This window comes from Clytia hemisphaerica, unplaced genomic scaffold (genome assembly GCF_902728285.1).
Source record: "Clytia hemisphaerica strain Z4C2 unplaced genomic scaffold, Clytia hemisphaerica genome assembly, whole genome shotgun sequence".
NCBI classification, from domain to species: Eukaryota; Metazoa; Cnidaria; class Hydrozoa; order Leptothecata; family Clytiidae; genus Clytia; species Clytia hemisphaerica.
This window is the reverse complement of record NW_027104364.1, coordinates 383,042-410,420: the sequence shown is the minus strand read 5'-3', so window position 1 is coordinate 410,420 and position 27,379 is coordinate 383,042. Positions and strand designations below refer to the sequence as shown.

The following is a 27,379-nucleotide window of genomic DNA, read 5'->3' as shown; positions in this document are numbered from 1 at the left end:
GGGATGGGGTACAGAGGCAGGGCACTAACCCATAGGGTACTAACTTGATTTTTTACTAAAATTTTGTTTAGTACCACCCACCCATATTTAGTACCGGGTACTACTTCATTTTTGCTGTAAAAAATAGGGATACCACCCCTAAAATCTTAAATTTCACAGATTAGACCAAGAGAGGGGTACTATTGTTAAAAGTTTTTCAGACTGAAAATTGACATTTAATTCAAGCAAACTATCAATGATGGAGTCAGAAGCTTTTGTCCTTTGATTTTCATCACACACTTCTTGACCATTTTGGAAGTTTTGTCTCAAAAAAATCAAAAAATTTCTCGAAAGAGTAAAAAAAATTGTCGATTAAAAATATTTCAAATCAAAAAATTTTATATTTGAAAAAGTCAAAATATTACAACAAACTACTTTTTTTATTGAAAAACAGCAAAATTCTGTGAAAAAGTACCCAAATAGTATCCTGTACTTGCTTGAAGAGTGAAAAATACACACCCTCACCCCCAAAGTAGTACCGGGTACTAACTTTTTTGAAATGCAAAGATAAACACCACCACCTGGCTATGGGTAAGTACCCTGTGTCTGTACCCCCCTGAAATTTTTGGATCACATCACTATAATAATTTCAATCACATTTTATAGCTAGGTTATCTTATATATATACAAAAGATTTAAGTGTTTAGAGTCATGTGGCATGAAATCTAAGAGCTTTTTAAACAAGCCCAATAAAATTCTATTAAGTAATAATATTGAGAAATTAAAGAAAAACATTTACAGTAGACTCGCGGTTATTGGACGAACCTCAACATGTTCCACATTTTCCATTTGCATCTGCTCACTTACTAAACAATGGTAAAATCTCCCTCGATTATACGGAACTTGTTTACTTTCACTTTTCAAAAGGGATTAGGATTAGGAATATCATCGAGAATAAAAAACCCAGTGATACAAATTTTTGAGATGTCCTAATTTCTTTCCGAAAAAGAAACCTAAATAGTTTAAGTTAAAAATTTGAAGGGATTTTTCGAATACTCGAGGGGAATTTCTACCCTTATTATTTTCAGTTTTTCCAGCAGAGTTAGTTATGAAAAAATACTTCTTAGAAATAAGCTTGAAAAATGAACTTAATCACTGCGTTACACCGTGTGAAATCAAACAATAATAGACGTTACCGGCTAGCTTTTGATTGGTTCAAAGCTTGTTCTTTTCTCAGTTGATTTCCGTGATAATTTTTGAGCCATTTTTCACAGATATCAACCATACTCTTTTGATTGGTGGCTTGGCGTGCAGCATCTAAAATGCGTTGGATTTCGTTGACCCGCTCTTTCTTGACAGCTTCCAAGTAAGCATCGCGAAGACGTCCACATATGATGAATGCGTTGATCTGAAAATGATGAAATTAACATTATGAAGCTGACTAAGACCTGACAAATCGTGCAATAAAAAATCTTGTAATTTCTTGAATTTCAGTATATGACCTCTGAAATGCTGGTAGCTCATAAAATACAGGTTTGTACTTACGATAAGTATTGAGAATCTCGTGTTTAAAAAAATACATAGGCCTTTAAACCAGCGTTTTAGGGGGTCTTTGATCAGGATTTAAATATCTGAAAAGTCAGATCTGAAATCTAAATAAACCATGCGAAAACTCTCTACAAGGGAACTTATTAATTATACGTTGGACTATTCTCTGTGAATTTTATAACAAATGAAATGACGATTCACCCAAAGATTTCTGTAAAGTCCAAAATGCTTTAGCTGAAACGCGGTTCGGTAGGAAACACTACATAAGTCATGTGATATCCCACTATACACACGCAACGCACATATATTACGTTTTAGTAATACAAACCAAAGTATTCTTTTAACCCGTATGTTATCTTTTTACAATAGCCAATAATCTTTTAGTTTAAATTATTTATTTTTTATATCCAAGCTCTCTTCACGATCTCCTGAAATCCGCTTTTACTATAAAACACTTACTTATTATACCTCTCTAATATTTTTAGAAAAACTTTTTTTACATGCTTAGCACTTTTGTTGCTTTATACTAATTCTTCTTTTTTAAACATAAATTCTTTAATCCCCAGTAAGGTGAATGCAGAAACCAAGTTGTTAATAACAAAATCCAGAATGGGCAAAGGTGGTCTAACAGATTACAACGCCCCCCAAAACAACATCACAACTGCTACTACCTAGGTCGTGTGATATTACAAACGAATTTCAGCGCTTGACCAATCAGAAGCTTCGTTGATTTTCGAAAACAATATACTTTTTTTGCGATGTTCACTTTGTTTTGTTAGGGAAAGCTTAAAACACTCCATCTAGCCCTTCGGGCTTTACATATCTGTGGATTCACCGCCAACAAGCATTTTACCTTTGAAGGTTCACCGCGTATTTGTTTGATGAATTGCGCCGCATCTTTGGCGTTTGTTTTCTGCACAACGACTTTTATGACTTTCAACAAAATATCATCTTTCTCAACAGTGTTTATCATCCCATTCTTCTCAATGTTTTGCAACACACTCGTCACACGTGAGTACTTTTGGTCATGTGCCAAACGAACGGCCGCTCGACCGAAGATAGGTGACGAGGGTAGCTTGAACTCCTGAAAGGAAGAGAACAACGATATATGTAATCTTATTCTAATCTAGATCATAGAATAAAGAAAAGTAAACGAGTTTTGCAGATATTTGAATTTATGCCGCGTCGTATTCACAGCACTTTCATGATAAAATTGCAATTTAAGTTCTCATTGCTTGAACATGTAGGTACATAACGTCAGACATTTTATTCATGTGAAGGATTCTATGTTGGGAAAGACAATACGTCAAAATTGAAGGAGAGATTAAGTCCAGCAGCGGCGAAAAAAACACACTATACTTAGTTGAAATCGCCGCGTTTGCAACATTCACGAGATATCCGCGAATTCTGTAGACAGCGGCAATTATAACATTTCTTTGGCTTGGTTAAAAGTTTTTTTGGCTTACTCTCAGTTCATTAGATCTTTACAATAGAAATGAAGTTCAAGGGTACTTTTCTCATCAGGGGCGATTTTTTGACCAATTTTTCCAATAGGCTAGTGGCTTTGTTCAGGGTTAGTTTTTCACAGACATCAAACGTCTGTTATGCTATTTGAAACTATCATTACTGAAAATCTGAAAAAGCTCTTTTACATTCGGGGTTATACAAAATTTTGTGCAAAATATTAAAAGAACAGGTGATACTTTTATGGACCTACCTGGTTGTGCATTTAACAAATATAATTGATATCTACGTGACGTGACCATTAAACAATCATTCAGAACACGAATATTGACGTTCTATTAAAATTAGTCGTTTGTTTTTATTGTTATAAAAAAACTTTTAGAAACCAAGATTTCATGCTCTTGAAATACTCTTTCATATTCAAGACTTTGTGAGCAAAAAAAAACATTCATCTCGTCAAAAAAATGAGTAATTTGACTAAGAACATTAATGTCTGCTTATTAATAGTGATTCTTATAGATAAAGATGCGTTTTTTGAGCTGAAAAATTCTTTTTTTTACCTACTTTCATGCAAAAAAGCCGTTTTTTAGCTGAAATTTACTCCCAAATTTTTTTTTCAAATATCGGGCTCCGTCACATTCGAGGGTTTATAGTTATGCATCTTTGTGCAAAAAATCATAAAGAATGAAAGAGCCAATCTCGAGAAAAGCTAATACCTAAGTAATTGATAATGTGCTTATAAAAAAATATCGTATTTGGCCAGTTTTTCTATAAAAAGACGCCAAGCAACCAAAATTTCATGTCTAAACACACATATTCTTCAAAAGTAAGCCCTCATGAGCGCAAAAAAAACATCTATCTCATAAAAAAAATTGAGTAATTTGACTAAGAACATTGATGTATGCTTATTAATAGTGATTGTTATAGATAAACATGCGTTTTTTTGAGCCAACAAATTTTTTTGCAAAATCCTGCATGAGCCATCTTTTACTTATGATGGTACCCTACTTTCATGCAGAAGATTTAAAAAAATTAATATTCCAATTTTTCACAAAGTCCAAAAAACCCATTTTTTAGCCGTTTTTTGGCCCAAATTGGGCCAAAATTTTTTTTTTTCGAAAATCGGGCTCCGTCACATTCGAGAGTTTATAGTTACACATCTTTGTGCAAAAAATCAGAAAAAACTAATAAACCAATCTCGAGAAAAGTTGGTAACGAACGAACGAACGAACGGACGAACAGAGGTTAATTTATAGGACCTCCACCGGGGTAGGTCCAAAAAAAACAAAAAAACAAAAAAATTATATAAGCTTAATCCGAATCACGAGGAAATTTAAAGGACGTCTAGTAGGTTATAAACCGTCCTGTGAGGATTATAAAAGGATTTGGTTTTCCCCTTACTTTGGCTCAATAACCAACAATCCACCTACCTGGATGATCCGAGAAGCCAGCGGCAACGCTTCATCCACCGACCGAATGATCAACTGAAGAGAAAAAAGAAAGAATAACAAGTAATACTTTAATGGACCTACCTATAAAACGAATAATTAGAATTTAATGGAAGTAATGTATAATTTTAAATTTCGATTTATATATCTATTGGAACGGAGAAAGCAATTAAGAAACGCATCGATGTTTAACGGTGAAAGAAAAATAATATCGACAATTTAATCAATCAGAGAGAAAATTAAAACTGAAGTAAAAAAAACATTCAGTTTTCAGTTTTCATTATTTCATCACAGATTGAGGAGTCACATTTTGGGCATTGCCATTTTACATCATTGTGCAAAAAATCATGAAAATCTGTCGAGTATAAGTTGAAAAAATGAAGGAAAACCGTTTTACGCCGGTTTTCGGCTGTTCCGGCGACTTTTAAGGAGTTCCGGATTCAAAGGATGATTTTTTTGGAAATCAAACGATGCTAAGTTTTGGGCATCATCATAAAGAACATTTTTCTGTAAAGAAACAATTAAATAAGTTGAAAAAATGTGACGGAAATGTGAAAAAACGACGATTTCCGGCACATTTCCGGTTCTACAGACCGGAAAAAATTTTTTTTCGACAAACGGTTTTCGACACCTTTTCGGCAGTACTAATGTGCATCTATGTGCAAAAAATCGCAAAAAACTAATGAGAAAATCTCGAGAAAATCTCAAAAAACCGCTTTTTTCGGGACATTTCCGGTTCTAGCGGCCGGAAAATTTCTTTTTCGAAAATTGGGCTCTGTCACATTTTGGGCATTGCCATTTTACATCATTGTGCAAAAAATCATGAAAATCTGTCGAGTATAAGTTGAAAAAATGAAGGAAAACCGTTTTACGCCGGTTTTCGGCTGTTCCGGCGATTTTTAAGGAGTTCCGGATTCAAAGGATGATTTTTTTTGGAAATCAAACGATGCTAAGTTTTGGGCATCATCATAAAGAACATTTTTCTGTAAAGAAACAATTAAATAAGTTGAAAAAATGTGACGGAAATGTGAAAAAACGACGATTTCCGGCACATTTCCGGTTCTACAGACCGGAAAAATTTTTTTTTCGGCAAACGGTTTTCGACACCTTTTCGGCAGTACTAATGTGCATCTATGTGCAAAAAATCGCAAAAAACTAATGATAAAATCTCGAGAAAATCTCAAAAAACCGCTTTTTTCGGGACATTTCCGGTTCTACCGGCCGGAAAATTTTTTTTTTCGAAAATCGGGCTCCGTCACATTCGAGGGTTTATAGTAATGCACCTTTGTGCAAAAAATCAATGAAAATTGAAAATTGAATGAGCCAATCTCGAGAAAAGTTGGTAACTAACGTACTAACGAACGAACTAACTAACGAACACGGGTTAATTTATAGGACCTCCACCGGGGTAGGTCCAAAAATGTTATGCCCAACAAAGAAAATTAAAACACAAAAGGCAAGTGACAAAGTGATTTAAATATCTAGAAAAAAAATCCTATTTTACAAATCTCGACCAGATACGATTTCAATGGTACATTTGAAATGGAAATTAAAAAAAACCTTAATTTTCTTACGGAAACAATCAATTCTGTTCTCTCTTTTCCATTTCCAAACAAAGTCGGAATCGGTCCCGTCGGAGAAACCGCCCTAGCGCCAGTCTCTGAAGCTTTGGTGTTTAAAAAGATCGTGACGTCATTCTGCAAGTTCACTGTATTCAAGTGTTGCTTTAATTTACTGGTCGGTATTTCTTGATTGGCTACCGCTTTGTCGTCACCTAGGAACGAGGATCCAACATGGCTGACGAAGGAAGATCGAGTTGTGCGCTCCTTGATAAGGTGCTCTAAATGTTGCGCGGCTTTTTGAAGGTAAACCAAACGACGGGAGAGGTCTGAGTACGAGGTTGGCGGGCGACCAGCTGTACCCAGGTAAAAGCGAACGCATGTAAGTGCTGCTCGAAAAAAATCCTGTGAATAAGGAAATAAATTTTCAAATATAAAATTTTCAAAGAAACATTCAAAGATTAGCCTATACATATATCACGGCTTTTATATACGCAGTTCTGTCTATTCCACTTTTTCGAATGTTTGGAGCCCAGGTTTTCGGGCTCCGAAAATTAGATTTTTTGACATCACCTCTGAAAGAGTTCCTTTTTTTCGAAAATCGTCAGAGTGGAATTCACCAAAAAACGGAATAAAAAATCCAGATTTTGATGAGGTGCTCGCTATCAAAAGATTAAAAGTCTAATAAACTCACCCTGATGAATAACTGAACTTCATAAAGTGAATGGAAATTGCCGTGTTTCTCGAGATGTTTGCAAGCGAACGCGAAATAAGGCATCCAGAATTTAAAGGATGGATCATTGGCTCGAATTTTCTCACAAAGTTCTTCGAAGCTGCCATCTTTGAATGAAGTTTGTAAGACGTGTACCGTAAAGAGTTCATGTGAACATTTCTAAAGAAGGAATCAATAAAAATTCTTCATTGGAATGTTTCTAATACTGATCTACGATGTAAATTTACGAAATTGATTTTAAAAAGTACATGGCCAATTCGGATTCTAAGCACACAACACCGAAATCCATTTTGTTGCAAATAACATTGAATCTCTTATGAAACTTTTTAACGTAAGGCAATACGAAAAGATATTTTACCAACCTTTTCCCTGATGTAGAGCACGGCGTCATTGATCAGATAATTTCGTACAAAGAATTTGATCATGTGACCATGCGAACCATACTCTTTGAGGTAATAAACAATCTCGGTGTATCGCTTGCTATCCAATGTGCATTTCATATTGCCATTCTACACGAAGAAAGTAAGTTCAATATAGTACATTTGAAGACACTCTAAAAAAGCAAGCAATTAAAAATTAGCGAAAAAAGGGATATTTCTGAATTTAAACAAACTCCCAATATATACACAAATAGATGGACACTTCTTATTTTCAGGCAATTATCTACCTATACTCTTTTATTCAGATCAATGACGTTTAACAGAGAAAAGATAAATGTTGGTGACGACCACTCACCTTTAATTGGTCTTGAAGGATCAAGGATATCGATGCTCCCTCCGGCTAAATATAATGAAGAAAGAAAGAACAATTGATACAGTAGAGTCTCAGCTCTGGTTTAGACGGCCCACTTTTCGCCCTGCCTATTCTAATTGTGAGTTAAAGTTGGCATAAAGTGGGCTGTCTAAAGTCAATGCATTGCCACCTTTTGACGTCAATGCAATGACTTCTTTCAATCTTTTCCAAGCAACGGTTTTAACTGCCAACTTTGAGCCCACTTTCTGCCTGCTCTAACAATTAGAATAGGCAGGGCAGAAAGTCGGCCGTCTAAACTAGAGCTCAATATCTCGAAACTCCTTAACTCGAATAAGTTTTCTTCAACAATGCCTTATAAACCTTACTGCATAACTCAAAATTTCCTTAATTCGAACAGATTTGTGCTCCACCCTGGGTGTTCAAGTTATGGAGACTCAACTGTAAAAGAAAAATTTTGGCAACGCTTATAACGCTTGAAAAAAAATTCGAAGGTTCCAACAGGTAAATCTGGGGAGTAAAATATAATCCGGTGACATTAATTGACTTACGCTTTGATAAAGAGCGATGAGAGGTGTGTTTTCAATGACGTCAATGATTCGTTGTAAATAATGATGGTTGGGTCCAAAGGACGTTGTCGACTCTCCTGATGTTCGCTATGGAAGAAAGATTGAAGGTTAGTAGGTTAGTCTTCGTCGCACCGTTGAAGATGAGGTTCAATTTTGTTTTGGTTGGCACTCTGGAAACGGGTAGAGGTCTGTAAATCAGACACTTTAACGAACGACATATGGTAAATATAAAAGTGCTTTTCTTTGGATGACTTCAGTAGCAAAGGCTGTAGTAAGTATTGATTGTTGTCTGAGCAGGAAGATACAAAAAAAAAAAAGATTTGTGGTTGGATTTTCTTGAAGTTCGTGAAGTTCTCAATCATCAAGTTCCGAAACTCATGAATATTGATTATAGAAGTCGGCTTACAGTTAAACATCGAGACAAATGTTCCCTGGCTTTCTCTAGGTGACCACATTTTAGCCTGGACACGCCCATCAAGAAATGCACGGGCGTGGCATCAAGGCCACATTTACTGGTGATCTCCAAAGCAAGTGTGGAACGTTCACCTTCCATCAGTTTGTCACGCAACCTCCTGGATAACGAGAAAGAAGGTTCTCAATGGATACATGGATAACATGGTTTCTGTTTCTGACCACCATCTATAATATTATACTATAATAATCAAAATCGTATCACGATCGCGTCAAAAGCACACCAAGATAACTCACCTTAAGGTTTCTGGCTGAGCAAACTCTTGCATCGTTGGTATATCGTGCCAATTAGATTCTAATAGAAGCTTCAAAATCTCCACTCGTGACAAATGTCTAGAAGAAAAGAGTGAAAACAGCGTAATGTGCAAAATATATATTCCTCGGCTGCAAGTCACCAGTATAACATAAATGGCAGATTAGTTTGTCCTCTCAATTTATATTCCAAAATCAGACGGCAGTGCAGCATACTTTGTTCAGTAAATGATTGCGCGCAGCTAAAAATTCCCCAATCCTGGATTTACAAACATCTATGTAGGTAGCAGTAAGTAGCAGAAACGTGCAAACTAAAATTATCCATGCACAAAGAATTTCGTCTTACGTATCACACAGCTCAACACCACCGAAATCGCTGTTCTTCATGAATTTCAGTTTGGCTTGATTCAAAATGAACTCAATCATCCTACAAGAAAGATGTTGAACAAAATGTAAGATTTAACTTTAAATTTCCAGCCATCCTTTATTTTTCAAGTAGAAAGTTTTATAAAAGGTTCAGTAGGATAGAGGATCTTCTATATCTATACTTTATCCAGGACCGAAAGTTATCTAAGTTTTCAATCAGAATTGATGGAAGCCATTTTTCAGCTCCTTTTACAATATCGCTAAAAGAACTTAAAGAAAATGAAAATTCTTTTTACCCTGACACAATGGAGACATCAACTTCAGGGTTTGGTCCTTGCAGATACTGCGACAAATCATTACAAAATTTTAACAGCAACCCACACGCAGCTTTCGAATTACTGTACAAATCAACGATGGCCAAACACAGGGATGCATTGGGAGCCTATGAGAAAGGAAGGATGAAATTGTAGATGTGTAAACCACAAATATATTTGGATTAATGATGATAAAATGATAAAGTCAAAGTCAAAATCAAACCTGTTCAAATCGGAAGTCCTCTAACACATTGACATTTTCTGACTCATCAGCGGACAAGAACCAATCCATATCAACCATTGATTGCATGGGTGGAGGGCTGGGAATTTCCACTGTCCGATCCATACTTTGAGAGCGAACTAGAAAACAAGGAGAAAGAAACCCTTTCACGTTATATGGAATATCCACGGGTATACTATATTTGTCATTTAGTTTGACATATAATCGATAGAAATATTTGGCGTGGTTAAATCTAGTTCTGGAGATAATACAATACACAATTTTCCAATATCATAATAGTGAGACACTATACTATACTACCAGTGATCTTGGCACGCGGAAGCTGACTCCAATTGAATTCATTTCAGTAAAGACTAATAGTTTGGAAGTGAAATTACCGAATTTGGAGGATGGTTCATTTGGAAGCGGAATACTAAAAAATAAAATAACATAATCATTTAGTAGTAGCTACCAAACGATGAAATTCTTTTATCAAGATTCTTTTGATGAATGCTAACTTTTTAACCATTAAAGGTAGCTGAGCCACCCGATGTTGAATCTTTTATAAACTGGAACAAATTATAAAAGCTTTTTTGGAACTAAGAACTGGATAAGAACATAGTTAGAAGACATTTGATTGAAAAAAATATACATCAAAGCTTTCCGATACTCACTTTTCGAGGTAATAGTAGCATGGGCGACAGGCTCTTTCTTTTCTTTGGAAACCAGCCATAAGACAGAAATAAGTGGAGCACGTTGCGCAAACTACACGGCCACAATGTCTGCAATGGTGACGCCGGTTGAACTAGAAAAAACAAATAGGAGGTTGAGGTTCAGCTCATTCGACTGATTAAATACTTTATTACACGAATATTACTAGTCCTTTTATTAATACGAATTGAAGAATTTCGTGTCAATAAAAACCCCTTAATTAAAACCAGCCGTCGTGTCTTTGAAAAAGCAAATAAAATTCACGTTAATTTCAAGGCTATATACCTTATACCTTATCGGCCCTTTTATTACGCCGGCCCTTTCAACACTAACGACTTTTTGCAATTTTTAGCCCGGCCACATAAATTTGATTCCAATCCCAAGGAAGGCCAATGAGGCTAAACGAATGGTTTTACATAGTTCCAAATTTGTTGATTAAAAGAAAATGTTGAATGTCGTACCATGCTGAAAGCTTGATGGCAATTCATGCAGGAGGAAACTTTCTCATCTTTGACCCATTCTTCTTTCTTGGCGCTATTTGAAGGTGGTATGAACTCCATACTCTTCTCACCACTGATCGCACCCTGTGTCTTGTTGAATGATGACGTACTACTCTTCCGTTCACGAAATTCTTGCTCTTTACTGCTCATCACAGGACTGATCGATCCTGCGTCTGTAACAAGAAATAAAGAATTTCAGATTATTTCCAATACTTTTCTATTGGCTCATCTTTGAGATTAACTTTATTTTTAACATGTCATGATTGTTCTAGAATGATCCATATTCTGATGTCTTAATTCTAAAAACCTGTAAATCTGAAGATATTCAGTGGTTAAACTCGCACGGGGGACACAAGTTTGTCCGAGTTATATGGAGACTGGTTTATGAGGAATTGTTAACTGAATGGACCTGAAAACTTGTTCAAGTTAAAGAGACATCCGAGTAATATAGGTTCAGGTTATGGAGGCGGCTCCAATGTTTACCAAGTTTGAGGGATAAAGATGAAGTTTTGATAAATAAATTGTTTTTATTCAATTTATAGGAGAAAGAGAGCACTACAGAATCTTAAATCCTCTAAAACAGAAAAATATTTAAGAAATAGCTTACCATCATTATCTCTATTGATAGTTTCAAGTTTGATTGCCAACTTTGCATATCTGCCAAGCAAGTCGTCACATTGTCCTGATAGACTAGTTAACAGTTGATCTTTCCCAATCTCCCTTTGAATGATTGCGATGACTTTGCTAGCGACCTTCACCTTGAGATTCATCAATAACTGCTCCAAAATCAGAATAGGTTTGTGCTGAAGTTGAATGTAGGACTCTCGGAGTCCTTCCGGTAGTGCTTCGATACAGTAAATACCTAACTGATTAAGCAGACAGTTCTTTTTCTCAGACTCGAGTAATTTGTCTTTTAGATTGTTAAGCATGTAGCTCAATATCAGTTGACGGTTAGGATGGTATTTGCTTTGCGCAGAGATGACATTTCGACAGATTTTCAGTGACATGTCATCTGATTTAGATCGCGAGAAACAGTTTTGAATTTTTAGTTCGGTGACGTAAGGTTCTTTGAGGATGTGTAAGACTTTTGCTTGGATGCATCGCTATGAGAAACAATTCATTATCGATGAAAACATGCTGTTGAGTAGTAAGCAACAAAGACCAACCGAATTCAAGGTAGATCAGTTTTATGAAACATACGTAAAATCAAAATAAAGAAGGTTGGAGGTTTTCTAAAATAAAGACTAGCGATGGAAAGTGGTGGAACAAAGCAATTAGGGCAGCTAGGGCGCAAATTTGACTGAGATAACAGATAAGATTTATTTTAACTATTTGCTCTTCACCACAAAGACAGCCCTCCTTCTCATTACTCTAGTTGGTCACAAGTGGAGTGGCAAAATGTCAATGCAAATAATCACCTGTTGGTTACTATTCGGTAATTCATACAAATCGAACCAAATGTCCATCAATTCGTAAGCGTGAGTATCATTCAGAAACCAGGTGACGTAATCAGGGTCATCGTTGACGTAACCTTCGACATCTTGCCAACAAGTGAACGCATCTGACATCGTTGATAACATACACATGTTGTACACCTGGCAACGTATAAGTGCTGAGAGTTAATTTCTAAGATCTCTAAAAGCATGAATGAAAAAACTCAGATGAAAGTTTATTCCTGGATTCAAACTCAATCCAACTGCATTTTACCATTCTAAGGACTATGCTCAGGGAAAATTTAGTAACGAAAAATATTGAAAACGAATAAATCAATCCTTTCTTCACACGTTTCAACCAATCTTACCTGATGGCACCACTTGGTTTCTTTTATCTGTTTTGTCACACGCTTCTGAAGATCCAGTGAAAGTTGGTCTTCCTTTTCAAGGCAGACGGTCAGTAAATCGAAGACATCTTGAGCAGAGAGTAGTCGAACAACATCCAAACATAACTCACATCTCAAATGAGCATCATGAACCAGCAATAAGAATCGTTTCAATTCGTAAGCCAGTGGGTCAGACGAATCAACGTAAAGTTTATACTTGTTTATTAGGATATTTTTCAATTCATGCACACTAGAAACAACCACTAGATCGAAGAGTTCAGTGTTTAACAGAGCTAAAAGCTCCATGTTGATTCTATGGCAGTTACCAGTTTGTAGACACGCTACTATCAGACTTGGTAGTAGATGCGACCATGAATCAGTCGATAGAGTCGTTAAAAATTCACTCGATAAAGCGTTTTCTAGTGATTTGAATAAATCCTTCCTGGTCTCGATATCCAGGCTTTGTTCCAAACTAGACACCAATTCCAATATATTGATAATATAAGAACAACTTTCAACAACAAAGTTCCTGAGAATAACATCATCAGAACAGATCTTGGTTAGGACTGTGATTCCGTTTTTCAACGAAGATACAATGTTCAAAGGAGCGTCTTTCTTATTGGAAATGGAACACAATATATTATTATTGAACACAGTCCCTGTTTCTTTGGTAATGCTATTCTTAACAACAAAAACTTCGATGAAAGTTCCGGCTAGGGGATAAGAGTTCTTCACGTATTCTTTTATTCTTGGCGGTAACGTTGCAAACTTCATATCCACCATCTTCGGACTCTGGTCTTCTTCTTTCAAATTTGAAGAATCTCGACAGAGAGGGTATCTGCAGCTCCAAATATGTTTGGTGATAATTATTTCATACTCTTCATCTAAGGCTTGTTGCAGTTTTGTTTTCAGACTAGGACCGGCGTATTTTATGACAACACTCATCAATTCGCGAAGTCCTTCTTCGTTAGGTTGCTGTGAGGGCTCAATGAAATTATTGCGATGCAGTTGAATAATCTCTGGAAAATGGACCTTAAAATACAAAATAGTCGTTTGTGAAACAACCCGTTTCCATATTTGTAATGCAATAGGAATAAATTGCCAGAGGGATTTCTCACCGGGCTCAGGGAAAGCCTTTTTTAGGACATCAAAAAGCAACAGAAAAATGATAATACAAATGTGAGAAAACTACCAGGGAAACTAATAACTGAAAATTCTAGAAATCTAATAACTATGGTAAAAAATCATCCCTACCTGAGATTTGTTTTGGTCAATTTTGATATGACTGTCTAGATATTCCATAGTTGAAGATTTCAACATGGTTTCAAAGCTTTGTGTATTCATCACCTGTAGAAAGATCGAAAAGTTTTGAAAGCCCAAAAAATAGGTTTAAAAATACTGAAAGCACTATTGCAATGTTTTAGTTTGAAACATCAGTGGCTTTTGAGAGTGATCGGTCTAGATTACCTAAATTTTTTGTTATGATAATTTTTATTTAAGTAAAATGACATATACATAACCTACTCGGCGAGTATGTGAAGCTAATAAAATGAAACGACAAGGTGGAATATTGTGGTGATACCTGCATTGAGGGACAGTGAATTGTGCCAAATGAGAGTAAAAACATGGAACGAACATCTGTATCTTTGGACAATGATGATGATGCTGGGAGAACTGAAAACATATGATGAGAAGTTTGACCACATTTTGTTTGGATTTATGACCAACATGATTGACTTCAAAGATGAAGTGGACTAATTGCACATCAACTAAAGCTATTTGACGATGACTAAGAATATTGACAAAAATGATCAGGAATTAATAGGTTAGATGAGTCAGCAAATTAAACAGTGATCGGGATACCTTTCCGTTTTCTCCACAATCCAAGGAGATCATTTTCTTTACCATGCATCAACAAGTGGTTGTAGACATCGAAAGCGCTGATCCTTCCCAGCTGTCCTACATTGTAACTGATCAAATGGAAGAAAGCGTTTCGGCCGAAAGCGGTCTCCAACATTTTGTATAGTTTGGATATGGTCAAAGCAAGCGGTTGGTGAAATCGATCAGATGCGATCAACATGATAGAATGTAAAAACATCAAGTTGAATAAATTGATAAAGAAACAAAGACAATCCCCTTTGGTTTGTAGTAATGCAGTGTTGACGCGTTGAAGCTGTTTACTGGAAATGTTTAAGACTTGGCAGACTTCTGGTGGTGATAAAGGAGTGTCGTCTCCTGTTTCTATTAGATTGAAAACATAATGTGAAAAGAATCAAAATAAAAACTTTTTTAAACTCTCAATTGTTTGAATTAAATTGTTCAAAAATCTCCATCATAAGCTTCAAAGTATTTGAGACTTCACAACCGAAACTTATCTGAAACGGTCTTTAGGTCATTCTTGTAAAATCGTAGAAATTAATCAAAATGGTTTAAAGCAAAAGTTGTTCAAAAACATATAGAAGGTGAAGTGGAGACTTAATCGGAAGGACTTAAAGATGTCAAAAGGGCACGACTCGTGATTCCGAAATATCGAGATAAACATACCAGCAACCATATCTAGAACTTGAGTGAGGATTTCTTCAACAAGATCATTAGGTGATTTCTGATCATCTCCAAATGTTGCCGTAGCTGAAGAATCGTCTGTATGTCCATTCAGAATGATGGGGTCCATCAGTACAATCTGATAGAGCAGCGAACTTTCTCTCGTCTTGGTGATTGCTTCGTTTACACCACAATTTTCAGTGATCACTTTCACTAAATTAACTCCTGATTGTTTTGCAAACATCTCTAATTTCTTCGGAGAGACATTCCAATCAAATAATAAACGACCAAAGATGGAAGATATCTTCTCGTTGAATATCAGATAAGGGTTTGCAACTTTGAGCGGTCGCACTTGTTCCTGAGTGCCACCTTCTTTCTCCGAATCTGATCTCGTTTCAAAATATAGCTTCAAACCAGCTAAGTGCTTGACATATCTGAAAAGCGACTTTAAATAATCATAAGAGACTTCGGTTTGATTGAGCTGCGACACAGCGTCCGAAGAAAGAACAGTGAGTAAATTATTTTCAGTTTCTTTCAAAGATACATCAGGGCTATCCGTTGTTCTTGGTTCCCTCAGCTCCTGTACAGTCGACTGTAACACATTGATAGTACCTACTAGAATCTTGAAAGCGTTTTTGCCTTGAACTAACAAGTTGTCTTGAAACTCGAGTGAATAGCTCGTCATAAATAACGGCGACAACAACACAAACTGAAGGAAGTCCTCCGGTATTGTATCTCCGCATAATTTGAAGATTTCAAAATCACGATTCAACATCAGGTTTAAGATAGATTTGATTTGTTTAGCTTTCTCCAGTATAGTTGATTTGTAGGGCAGTTCCAAATTGAAGCCTGAAAAAAGCAACAAAACATTTAAGTTAAAATTGACAACCAAATCACTTTTAACATGCAGACAGTGATTGACAGACCTGAGTAAAATTCCTTCGCTTCTTTATTTGGCTATAATTGCAACTGTGACGAGACTGTATAGAAATGAAAGCGACTGCAAACAAAGTAAGTTTTTACCATCCATTTTTAGACAAGCCATATCCACCAAGCGCTTTGCAACGTCCACAGAAATGCCAGTGGAATACATCAAATCCACACATACAGCAAGTGCTAAGGACGACATTTCGATTTCTTTGTTATCAGACAGGTAGCCATGGTGAAGGAGTTCTTCAATAATTTGATTCACTTCTGATGATAATTTTCCTGCTGACGCTGCAGATTTGACGAAATCCATGCTTGAGAATGAATGATCTTTCTTTTGTTTCACTGAACGTATTAGTTTGAGCTTTGAATGGGCTTCTTCTATCTTTTCGGTGAATTCCATTTCCAGTGAACAAAATTGATCTGAAAGAAATGTGCGAAATGAAATATTATCAATAGATTGAGAAATAACAAGTGATACTTTTATGGACCTACCTGGTTATGCATTTAACACATATATAATTGATATCTACTAAGCGTGACCATGAAACAATCATTCAGAACACAAATAGTGACGATCTATTAAAATTAGTCGTTTGTTTCTCATAAAAAAACGTTTAGAAACCAAAATTTCATGCTCTTGAAATATTCTTTCATATTCAAGACTTCGAGAACATATCTCATCAAAAAATTCAGCAATTTCAAGAACATTGATGTATGCTTATTAATAGTGATTCTTATAGATAAAGATGCGTTTTTTGAGCTGAAAAATTCTTTTTTTACAAAAATCTGCTTTACCTACTTTCATGCAAAAAGTCAGAAAAAACAATGATCCAATATTTCACAAAGTCCAAAAAACCCTTTTTTTAGCCGTTTTTTAGCTGAAATTTGCCCCCAAATTTGTTTTTTCGAAAATCGGGCTCCGTTACATTCGAGGGTTCATAGATATGCATCTTTGCTCAAAAAATCATAAAGAATGAAAGAGCCAATCTCGAGAAAAGCTAATACCTAAGTAATTGATAATGTGCTTATAAAAGAATATCGAATTTGGCCTATTTTCCTATAAAAACACGCCAAGCAACCAAAATTTCATGTCCAAACACACATATTTTTTAAAAGTAAGCCCTCCTGAGCAAAAAAAACATCTATCTCATAAAAAAAATTGAGTAATTTGACTAAGAACATTGTATGCTTTTAGTGATTCTTAGTGATAAACATGCGTTTTTTGAGCCAACAAATTTTTTTTGCAAAAATCTGCTTAAGCCATCTTTTACCTACGATGGTACACTACTTTCATGCAAAAAATCAGAAAGAATTAACGACCTAATTTTTCACAAAGTCCAAAAAACCCGTTTTTTAGCCGTTTTTTGGCCCAAATTTGCCCAAAATTTTTTTTGTTGAAAATCGGGCTCCGTCACATTTGAGGGTTTATAATTATGCATCTTTGTACAAAAAATCAGAAAAAACTAATGAGCCAATCATGAGGAAAGCTAATAACAAACGAACGAACGGACAAAGGTTAATTTATAGGACCTCCACCGGGGTAGGTCCAAAAAACTAAATTACAATGTTTGCTACGCGACGTGTAGCGATTGTAAGTTAGACTTTTCTTCTGCTATTTATTGTTCTATTTTTTCATTGTGTTACCAATAATTATAGAATTGTGTGCAGCTGGACACACAGGGTACCTTAAAGTTATTGATTCCTTAGGAGGCCTACAAAAACACATAAATTGAAAAATTAAAGAGTGAATTTTGGGAACATTTGGGAGGAAAATAAGAAAATTAAACAGTTTTGAGATTTCAGAGTACCATTTTTCAGAAAAATACTTTTCGTAGGGGAAATTGATAGAACAATCTCAATCTAATACTCGAATTTAAACCCTAATAGATCGTCCAAGATCACTGAAATTTTTGATTTGTACCTTTTAGATTGAACATTTTGATGACTTGTTTGGCTTGTATAAAGTCTCCCTTCTTCAGTGTGAGATAAACAAGTGACTGAGATGAACCCAACATCCTTGATATCACATGATCATTGGAAAATCCTAGAACTAGAAAAGTAAAGGTGGAAGAGTAAGGGTTTTAAACTCTTAGATTAACCAAAATCTGGCAAAGAGTTCTAATTCAGTTTAAAAACCAAATCAAGTCTTCCATCTTCACTGTATCGACACAAAGATACCAACCAGCACAAGAAATATCTCAATAAAAGATCGATAATCAGTGTTTTTGAAAATGAAAACATACTTGTTGTTGGTTGCATCTCAAGAGCTGGCAAATTCATTCCTGAGATCAGTTGTAGCCTCCACTGTCCTTCTCTTGTGTGTGCTTGGAGAGATGAAATTCGGTAATCCAGGGTTGCATCTACTTTATGACCGTCGGCTGAATATATAAGAAGAAACTCCTATAGATTCACAACAACGACGAGAAGAGTTTATTTAAAAAAAGAAGCTTCATGGAAAAAGCTTATGTAAATTTAATGATAACAATCTTAGGATTCTGACATTTCTCACTCAAAATAAAACATACAAATGAGTCAAACAGCAAACCTTTACTTGTAGAGAATCTTCCAACTGATAAGGAAACAAGACAATCACTGATCAATTCTAAGGTGGTTTTGATGAGGTCAGCATTTGCTAAGAACGACGGTGACATGTCTTGAACATGTTCCAAATCGTCCAGGTGTTCTTTAGCTTTCAATGTATCTGACGAAGAACCATCTTGTATCTCCTGGAGAAGAGCTGCGTTGATGTCATCCTTGGAAATCAGTTTACGTTCACCTTCGAGATCTTTCTCAGTGAAAATTAAAGAACGTTGTGCTTTCTTGATTTCATTTTTCATGAAGAACCCAGGATCGTCTTCAATATTTGAGTCGATACTCTGTGACATGCTGCTATCACGACTTGAGTCTTCAATATTATCAAAGTCTATGTCTTCTCGTTCAAAACCTTTATAATCAGAACTTCTGATGAACAGTAGTGAAAAGATGTTTTCAAGAACCTCAATTTTGCTATCAGGAGATGCTATTTTTTCTATGAATGTTTTTAGCTCTGCAATTTGTTCTTTCATGACATCAGTTGTAAATTCAACCTCAACATTGGATTCATTGATAAATTTTCCAGTTTTGGATGAAATCAAAAGGTCAATGTATTTTTTAATGATTGTATAACAAAGAAAAGTTACAATGTGCTGTTCTGACATACTATTGTAGCTCTCATGAATTTCAGTCTGTTGTTGGAGGAGATCTACCACTTCTTTATACTGGAGTGTGCGTAAAAGTTTGGTTTCATTCAAAATGAACAATACAGAGCTATGGTCAAGTTGTTTGAAAAGAACATTGAGTAGCGCATCGTTGTCAAGTTTCTCTCCCAGAATCTCCCTGAAAAGTTAGGAAAAAGGTACTGTGAATCATCTATATCAAATTACACTGACATAGTTTACTAAAGGGTTTAAAACAAATGCCTTAAATAATGTTGGACGTGGAATCATCGTTTTGACACATAAATCGATCAAAAATGTAGTCGAAGTGACACCCAATAGTGAATTTCAGGAGGTGTGCTTACTGGAAATCAAACTCAAAGGAGCGGATTCTTTGCTTTTTGGATGTATGTATCGAAGTCCAACCAACACGCTAACATCAGCAAAAAACAATACAGCACTTAATCTTCTTCTGAAGGAAATAGCAATGAATAAGAAATACAGTCATAAGTGTATCGTCGGTGACTTCAACTATAAAGATATCAATTGGGAAAACTGGTCAACTCCTCACGATGACACGAAGGAAGACGAACAATTTCTCGAAGCTTTAAGAGACTCCTTCTTTTACCAACACGTCGATGAACCAACAAGAGCTAGAGGTACCGATACGCCATCAATTATTGACCTGATTCTGACAAATGAAGAAAGCCAGGTTAGCAACATAACCTATCTTTCACCACTTCATAAAAGTGATCACAGTGTTCTATCATTTACGTTCGAATGTTACCTTGAAACAGAATGCATTATTGAAAACTATAACTACAATAAGGCAGATTTTGAAGCAATGAAAGGACATCTTGAGAACTCTGACTGGGTTACAGGTTTCCATCAAAAAGCAGAAAATGCAAACGTAAATGATTGCTGGAAGATGTTGCGAGATAAATTATTCGAGCTTAGGAATCGGTACGTTCCTCGTACGAAGGGGAAACATGCCTACGGAAAAAAGGGAAGTTTTGCAATCGATCAAGATATTCAACAAAGCTTAAAAGAAAAAACGTCGCCTTCATCGCAAATGGATAAGATCAATAGGTACAACTTCGGAACAGAGAAATAGAGCTATTTACGCTACTGCGAGAAACAAGGTTACAGGAAAGATCAGACGAGAAAGAAGAACACTAGAAGAACGAATTTGTGGTCAAGCAAAAAGAAGCCCTAAGAAGTTTTGGAAGCATATCCGGAACTCAATGAAGACCAAAACGGGAATTTCCCCTCTTCTCCTTGATCCAAATGATAAATCATCACTTCGTTTTACTGATGAGGATAAAGCTGACATCCTACAGGATCAGTTTTGCAGTGTTTTTACGAATGAACCTGCTGGATCACTACCTGAGTTTCCATCACGAACAGACACAGATGTAGCATTCGATCTAACAATCGACATGATCAAAAAGGAACTGAAAGATTTGAATCCTAATAAATCGCTAGGACCTGATGAGATTCACCCAGTCATGCTGAAAAAGCTGGCCTTTTACATAGCCGGTCCTTTACATACTATCATGGTCAAGTCCTTCGTAGAAAGTAAACTACCTGATGATTGGAAGACTGCACATGTGTCCCCGATCTACAAGAAAGGAAAAAAGAACCTTGCAGAAAATTACAGGCCCGTTAGTTTAACATCAGTTGCGTGTAGAGTAATGGAAAGAATCCTAAAGAAACAAATAATGGAACACCTCACGAATGAGAAATTGCTATCAACCAAACAACATGGGTTCATGGGTAAACGATCGACAGTGACACAACTACTTCACTACTTAGACAAATGTGCAGACTCGATATCCAATGATAAGGTTGTTGACGTAATCTATTTCGACTTCGCAAAGGCATTTGACACCGTTCCACATCGCAGATTACTAAGAAAACTCGAAGCGTATGGTATCAGAGGAAGGGTACTTGGTTGGATGAAAGCATTTTTGTCCGATCGTTACCAATATGTGAAGGTCAATGGAAAGTTATCTAAGAAATGCCAGGTGCAAAGTGGTGTACCACAAGGAAGTGTCTTAGGTCCACTCCTTTTCGTTATTTACATCAATGATCTAGCTGAAGTTACCAACTCAGAAATGTTTCTCTTTGCCGATGACACAAAGCTTGTTGAAGAAATAAATAACGCTGAAGATGCAATTAGACTTCAGCACGATATCGAGGCAATGGAAAAGTGGTCTGGTGACTGGTTGTTGAAATTCCATCCTGACAAGTGCCACGTGCTGTCACTAGGGAAATTCTGGAACATTCAACATGCACATCCTTACGAGATCGCTGGCTCTGTCCTAGAACATGTTGATCAAGAGAAGGATCTTGGAGTGATTATTGATAGTGAATTGAATTTCGAAGAACACATCTACACCAAGATCAAGAAGGCTAACTCGATCGTTGGATTGATTAATAGAAGCTTCGACTTCCTTTCTCCCGAGATGCTCCGCAAACTTTTCATTGCATTTGTGAGACCTCACCTTGAGTACGCGCAAGCTGTTTGGTCTCCACGACTGATCAAACACTCTGATGCAATTGAAAGTGTCCAACGTAGGGCCACAAGACTTGTCGGTGGTTATAGAAACCATTCATATGAAGAACGTTTACAAGTCATGAACCTACCCAGCCTCAAGATCCGGCGTAAAATCGGGGACATGGTGGAAGTATATAAACATCTTAATGTCTATGATAAATCTTCCCTATGTCAGAAACTCGTTCTTCGAAATCGACCTCAACGTAAGCACAATCTCGAATTAAAGAGGAATTTCGCTGAAGACGGCATTAGAGGATACCAAACGAATTCACTTTACTATAGAAGCATTGATACTTGGAACAGTTTGGCAACCAATGTTGTAAATGCACCGTCCGTAGGGAAATTCAAACTAGAATTGACAAACGAATGGAAAGATAAGATCTATAAATTGTAAAGATGTAAGATTGTTTCATAGAGGTCAATAGACCTGAGAAATACACTTCTATAAATTAAATTAAAATAGATGTATGTTTAGCTTGAATGACTATCTGTCATTGTAGTAAAGCCATAATTGAGAAGGATGGATATAAAAATTAGATATGACAATTAAAGGCTTACCTTGCTTTAACTAAACACCATTTGATAAGTTTTGCTTGATAAATCAACTTTTTACATGCAGGTGAAAGAATACCACAAACTTCATTCTAAAATATTTGAACAAATAATTACAAAATGATATTTTAATTTTTGAGTATAATGAACTGGAGATACTGGAAGATATTTAGTCCATCAAATTTTTTATCAAAATTAAAATTCAAAACTTAAAGGTTTTGTAGTAAAAATAGGAAATTCATACCATCTTATTATATAACACAGGAACAGCACACTAATCTCAATTTAGTATGGCTCAATAAGGAGAAGAGCGAGATTCAAACTGATTTAAACAGGAATTTTAAATTTCTAGTACGCTGTCCTTAAAACAAGCTGGTCTGACATTCAAAAACAGCTGCAGTGCTATAAACTAAGTTTCCTAAAAAATAACTCGGCAATTACCTCAGATTGCAATAGATGTTTTAAGAGAGCTTCAGCTTGGTTGAATGACGTGCAACTGGTCCATGCAATCAACAGAATGAGTGGTTTGAGAGGTGCAAATAATGGGAAAGATAGGATATGTGTAACTCTTTCAAAATCTCCTTTTTGAACTAAATCGAGACAACCTTCCTAGAAAGTAAAAAAGGCATTCAAAATGAATTGAATATTGTTTTAGAAAACAATATTGGTAGTAAAAGCAGCAAAATATACAATTCAGGGCAAAAGAACTTTCAAGCATTTATTAAAAGGTTTTTCTCTTACTATTGCATATTCCAAGATATGAGTCTTGTTTTGGTAGAAGTATAAAAAGAGTGTCTGCAAGTCAGCTTCACTGTCGCTGCTTAACAAATCGGTTACATTTTCAATACTGGGAGAATCATTCTCAGTACATTTTTTCGCAAAGTTTTCCAAGTGGTATTTCTCTTCAAGTTCGTGAGTGATTTGAAGAAATTTTTTCTCTGCTCCATGTATGAATGTAGACCATGTCTGTTTGACAAGTTTAGGGTTAGTGTCAATTGTCTTTTTAATGAATGTACTATATTGTTGTATTAGCAATGGATCACCCCACTCCAAGTGTGGCTTGATAAATGATAAGACTTTAACTGCATTTTCAAATATTGTCTCAAAATTTCCAGGTTCACATTGTGAAAGTTCAGTGATTAACGAACCTGCTTTGTTTGTTAAAATTTGTAGCAGCGAGAAATCATTCAGTGAGAATTTCTCAATTTTTCCAAGCAAAGATTCAATAAGACAAAGAGCCAGTAGAGGTTCATCCCGAATTAAATCACTTAGGAAATCACAGGCTGCAGCTGACAAATGTCTTGGCGCAATGAATTCTGAATCACCCGTTTTGTTAATGTAAGTGTGGTAACCAACAAGTTCCTGCAAAGCAAAAAGGATTATGTTTTTTAAATTATTACATTTATGTGGTTAAGTTGTTTTAGTGAAAGTAAACATTGTTGACAATGCAAACTTGTTTTACATTAAAATTGAAAAATGTTTACTAACCCGTTTTATTTCTGGTGAAAGTTTTGCTGTTAAATGATGTAGTAGGAAATTGAATTCCAATTCCTTGATAGGGAGAGTTGACAATGTATCATCCTTTAAATAAATATTACAAAGCAAAAATATAAAGAGATCCTGAAGATCAGTACATAGAAAGGTCATTTTATCCAGTACTTTCCAATGTTTCCAATCAATTTCAAGTTATTGGTTCTTCTTCTTCAAATCAAATTAAAAAATAACGTAAAAACGTTTTTGTAAAATAATGGCACACAAATTCTGTTGAGTGAGTAAGGAATGTAATAAACTAATAATAGTAATAACAATGTGATTTACCTGTAAAATATTATTCTTTTTCAATTCTTGAAGTGCTAGCCATGATAAATGGAATGGTGTAGGTACACTTTTGGATCCCAAACTAAAAGCAGAGAAATATTGGCCTAATTGGAGTTGAGTCCCGAGTGGGATTCGACTTTTCAGACAAAGGATTTTCGTCGATTTTGTACTTAACCATAAATTTATGTCTTTACCTTTTTGGGTTTTCTTTGGAATCGATTCTCTTCCTCTTCTCTTCGTCATTAGGGATCCCTCGTCATTATGCGTTTAAAATAAGTTCATTCTAATTTGCCGGAACCCGATTTCAACGTCATTGTAACACGCCCGGAAAAGTACCATACCGATTTAAATATTTGGAAATGATTGTCCGTGTTTGTAATACTCTCGGGTACCTAATGGCCGTCCCCCCCTGCTAATTAATTTTTCGACTACCCATATTAATTCAGTCCCGAATCTAGCCACATATTTAACAGGTTCGGGACAGTCCCGAATTCAACCTTTTTGTTATCAAAATCGGGACCGTCCCGAATACCACCTTCTTTATAAACACTCGAAAACGTATTTTTTTAAAGAAGTCGGAATACTATGTTAGGGCAGTAAGTCCAAAGTAGTGTATTCCGCCTTCTTTAGAAACACTCGAAAACGTATTTTTTTAAAGAAGGCGGAATACTATGTAAGGGCAGTAAGTCCATAGTAGTATATTCCGCCTTCTTTAGAAACACTCGAAAACGTATATTTTTAAAGAAGGCGGAATACTATGTTAGTGCTGTAATTCCAAAGTAGTGTATTCCGCCTTCTTTAGAAACACTCGAAAACGTATATTTTTAAAGAAGGCGGAATACTATGTTAGTGCAGTAATTCCAAAGTAGTGTATTCCGCCTTCTTTAGAAACACTCGAAAACGTATATTTCTAAAGAAGGCGGAATACTATGTTAGGGCAGTAAGTCCATAGTAGTGTATTCCACCTTCTTTAGAAACATTCGAAAGGGAATTTTTTTAAAGAAGGCGGAATACTATGTTACTGCTGTAAGTCCAAAGTAGTGTATACCGCCTTCCTTAGAAACACTCGAAAACGTATTTTTTTAAAGAAGGCGGAATACTATGTTAGTGCAGTAAGTCCAAAGTAGTGTATCCCGCCTTCTTTAGAAACACTCGAAAACGTATTTTTTCAAAGAAGGCGGAATACTATGTTAGTGCAGTAAGTCCAAAGTAGTGTATACCGCCTTCCTTAGAAACACTCGAAAACGTATTTTTTTAAAGAAGGCGGAATACTATGTTAGTGCTGTAATTCCAAAGTAGTGTATTCCGCCTTCTTTAGAAACACTCGAAAACGTATATTTTTAAAGAAGGCGGAATACTATGTTAGTGCAGTAATTCCAAAGTAGTGTATTCCGCCTTCTTTAGAAACACTCGAAAACGTATATTTTTAAAGAAGGCGGAATACTATGTTAGTGCAGTAAGTCCAAAGTAGTGTATCCCGCCTTCTTTAGAAACACTCGAAAACGTATTTTTTCAAAGAAGGCGGAATACTATGTTAGTGCAGTAAGTCCAAAGTAGTGTATACCGCCTTCCTTAGAAACACTCGAAAACGTATTTTTTTAAAGAAGACGGAATACTATGTTAGGGCAGTAAGTCCATAGTAATGTATTACGCCTTCTTTAGAAACATTCGAAAGGGAATTTTTTTATAAAAGGCGGAATACATTGTTTGGATTTTTTGTACTAATATTTTCGCCTTCTTTAGAAATTTTCAAATAAGGAAAATCGGGATTAAAAATTTCTCGTTGCCTTATATACTTTTACTTGAGTCCCGAATCCAATATGTTCGTAAAGTAAATCGGGACTAAAAATTTCTCGTTGCTATATATACTTTTACTTGAGTCCCGAATGTAACCTTTTCGTAGACCAATTCGGGACCGTCCCGAATCAAACCTTTATATAGACAGATTCGGGACCGTCCCGAAATTTACATTTTCAAGACAAGCTATAATTAGCCCATAAATAAAGATCTGCCCCACACTTCCCTGATTTTCAAATTCAAGCCGCCATATCCATCTTTTCAGTGACTCAGATATTAAATATGTATTATATATACTTTTACTTGAGTCCCGAATCCAATATGTTCATAAGGTAAATCGGGGCTAAAAGTTTCTCGTTACTATATATACTTTTACTTGAGTCCCGAATTCAACCATTTCGTAGGCCAAATCGGGAATTTTAATTTAGTCCCGAATCCAAACATTTCGTACGCAAAATCGGGACTCAAGTAAAAGTATATATAGTAACGAGAAACTTTTAGTCCTCGTTTACTATATAATAGTATAAATCAAACCATCGATCAATTTTTTTTTTCATCGATTTCGACTTCCTAACTACGTCGTTCTAGTTCGGGACAGTCCCGAGCGGGACTCAAGTTAAATTAGGCCGAAATATTTGTTAGACTTTGTCAAGTGGACATAAACGTGACCTAAAGAAACATAAAGTGTGGTTGAAGTAATACTACTGAGTGAGAATATTGCCTTACTTTATTTCTTCCTTACCTAAATCACGAGCACAAAGAATGAAGATATTTCATAAACATGAACTCATATCAATCACCTGTGGTTTTTAGGCTGAAGGATTAACACTGTTAATAAATCTTTGCATTGATCTTCTGCTGTGGATTTGATAAGCTGAATGGCTCCTTTTGCCTGTTCCCATTGTCCAAGACGTACATGGCTCCAAAAGATGTCAATCAGAGTTTCATTTGCTGCCATGTTGTTTATTGTATTTGTCAAGTTTTTTATCTCTTTCAGGGTTATTTGTCATTTTCCTTAAAAGTAACCAATTCAATTTACAAAAAAATTGTTGACATAATAATGTTGCTTAAAGTTTTAGGTACCTTTCTTGGACTTCCAAAAGTCTCACTAAGGGTTGAAAAAATCAAAAAGAAAATATCAAAATGTTATCAGGTTAGTCCTCCTTGTTAGTCCTCCTTTTTAGTCCTGCCAAGGGTTGAAAGTCGGGGGACACATAACAGTTAGCAACCCTACTAGTACCCCCGGGGTCTTATGCTACACGGCTATTTCTGAGGAAGGGGTAC

At 35.8% G+C, this 27,379-nt stretch overlaps 1 protein-coding gene across 1 annotated transcript; it reads right to left on the bottom strand.

Annotated features, from left to right (window-relative positions):
* Nucleotides 1-974: 974 nt before the first annotated feature.
* On the bottom strand, nucleotides 975-27,113 carry LOC136818392 (zinc finger FYVE domain-containing protein 26-like). Its single transcript, XM_067074728.1, has 33 exons — nucleotides 26,896-27,113; nucleotides 24,299-24,380; nucleotides 23,969-24,061; nucleotides 23,222-23,842; nucleotides 22,922-23,089; nucleotides 22,487-22,572; nucleotides 18,720-19,549; nucleotides 18,418-18,552; nucleotides 18,096-18,224; nucleotides 16,268-16,594; nucleotides 15,248-16,093; nucleotides 14,567-14,944; nucleotides 14,286-14,377; nucleotides 13,958-14,050; nucleotides 12,686-13,735; nucleotides 12,303-12,479; nucleotides 11,492-11,987; nucleotides 10,846-11,057; nucleotides 10,348-10,478; nucleotides 10,072-10,106; nucleotides 9,677-9,813; nucleotides 9,436-9,581; nucleotides 9,120-9,200; nucleotides 8,759-8,854; nucleotides 8,457-8,622; nucleotides 8,033-8,137; nucleotides 7,467-7,511; nucleotides 7,094-7,240; nucleotides 6,693-6,890; nucleotides 6,014-6,403; nucleotides 4,422-4,475; nucleotides 2,381-2,611; nucleotides 975-1,387 (listed from the first exon to the last, which is right to left on the bottom strand). The coding sequence occupies exons 1-33, from the start codon at nucleotides 27,051-27,053 to the stop codon at nucleotides 1,172-1,174; spliced, it is 8,151 nt and encodes a 2,716-aa protein (XP_066930829.1). The 5' UTR covers nucleotides 27,054-27,113; the 3' UTR covers nucleotides 975-1,171.
* Nucleotides 27,114-27,379: the final 266 nt, after the last annotated feature.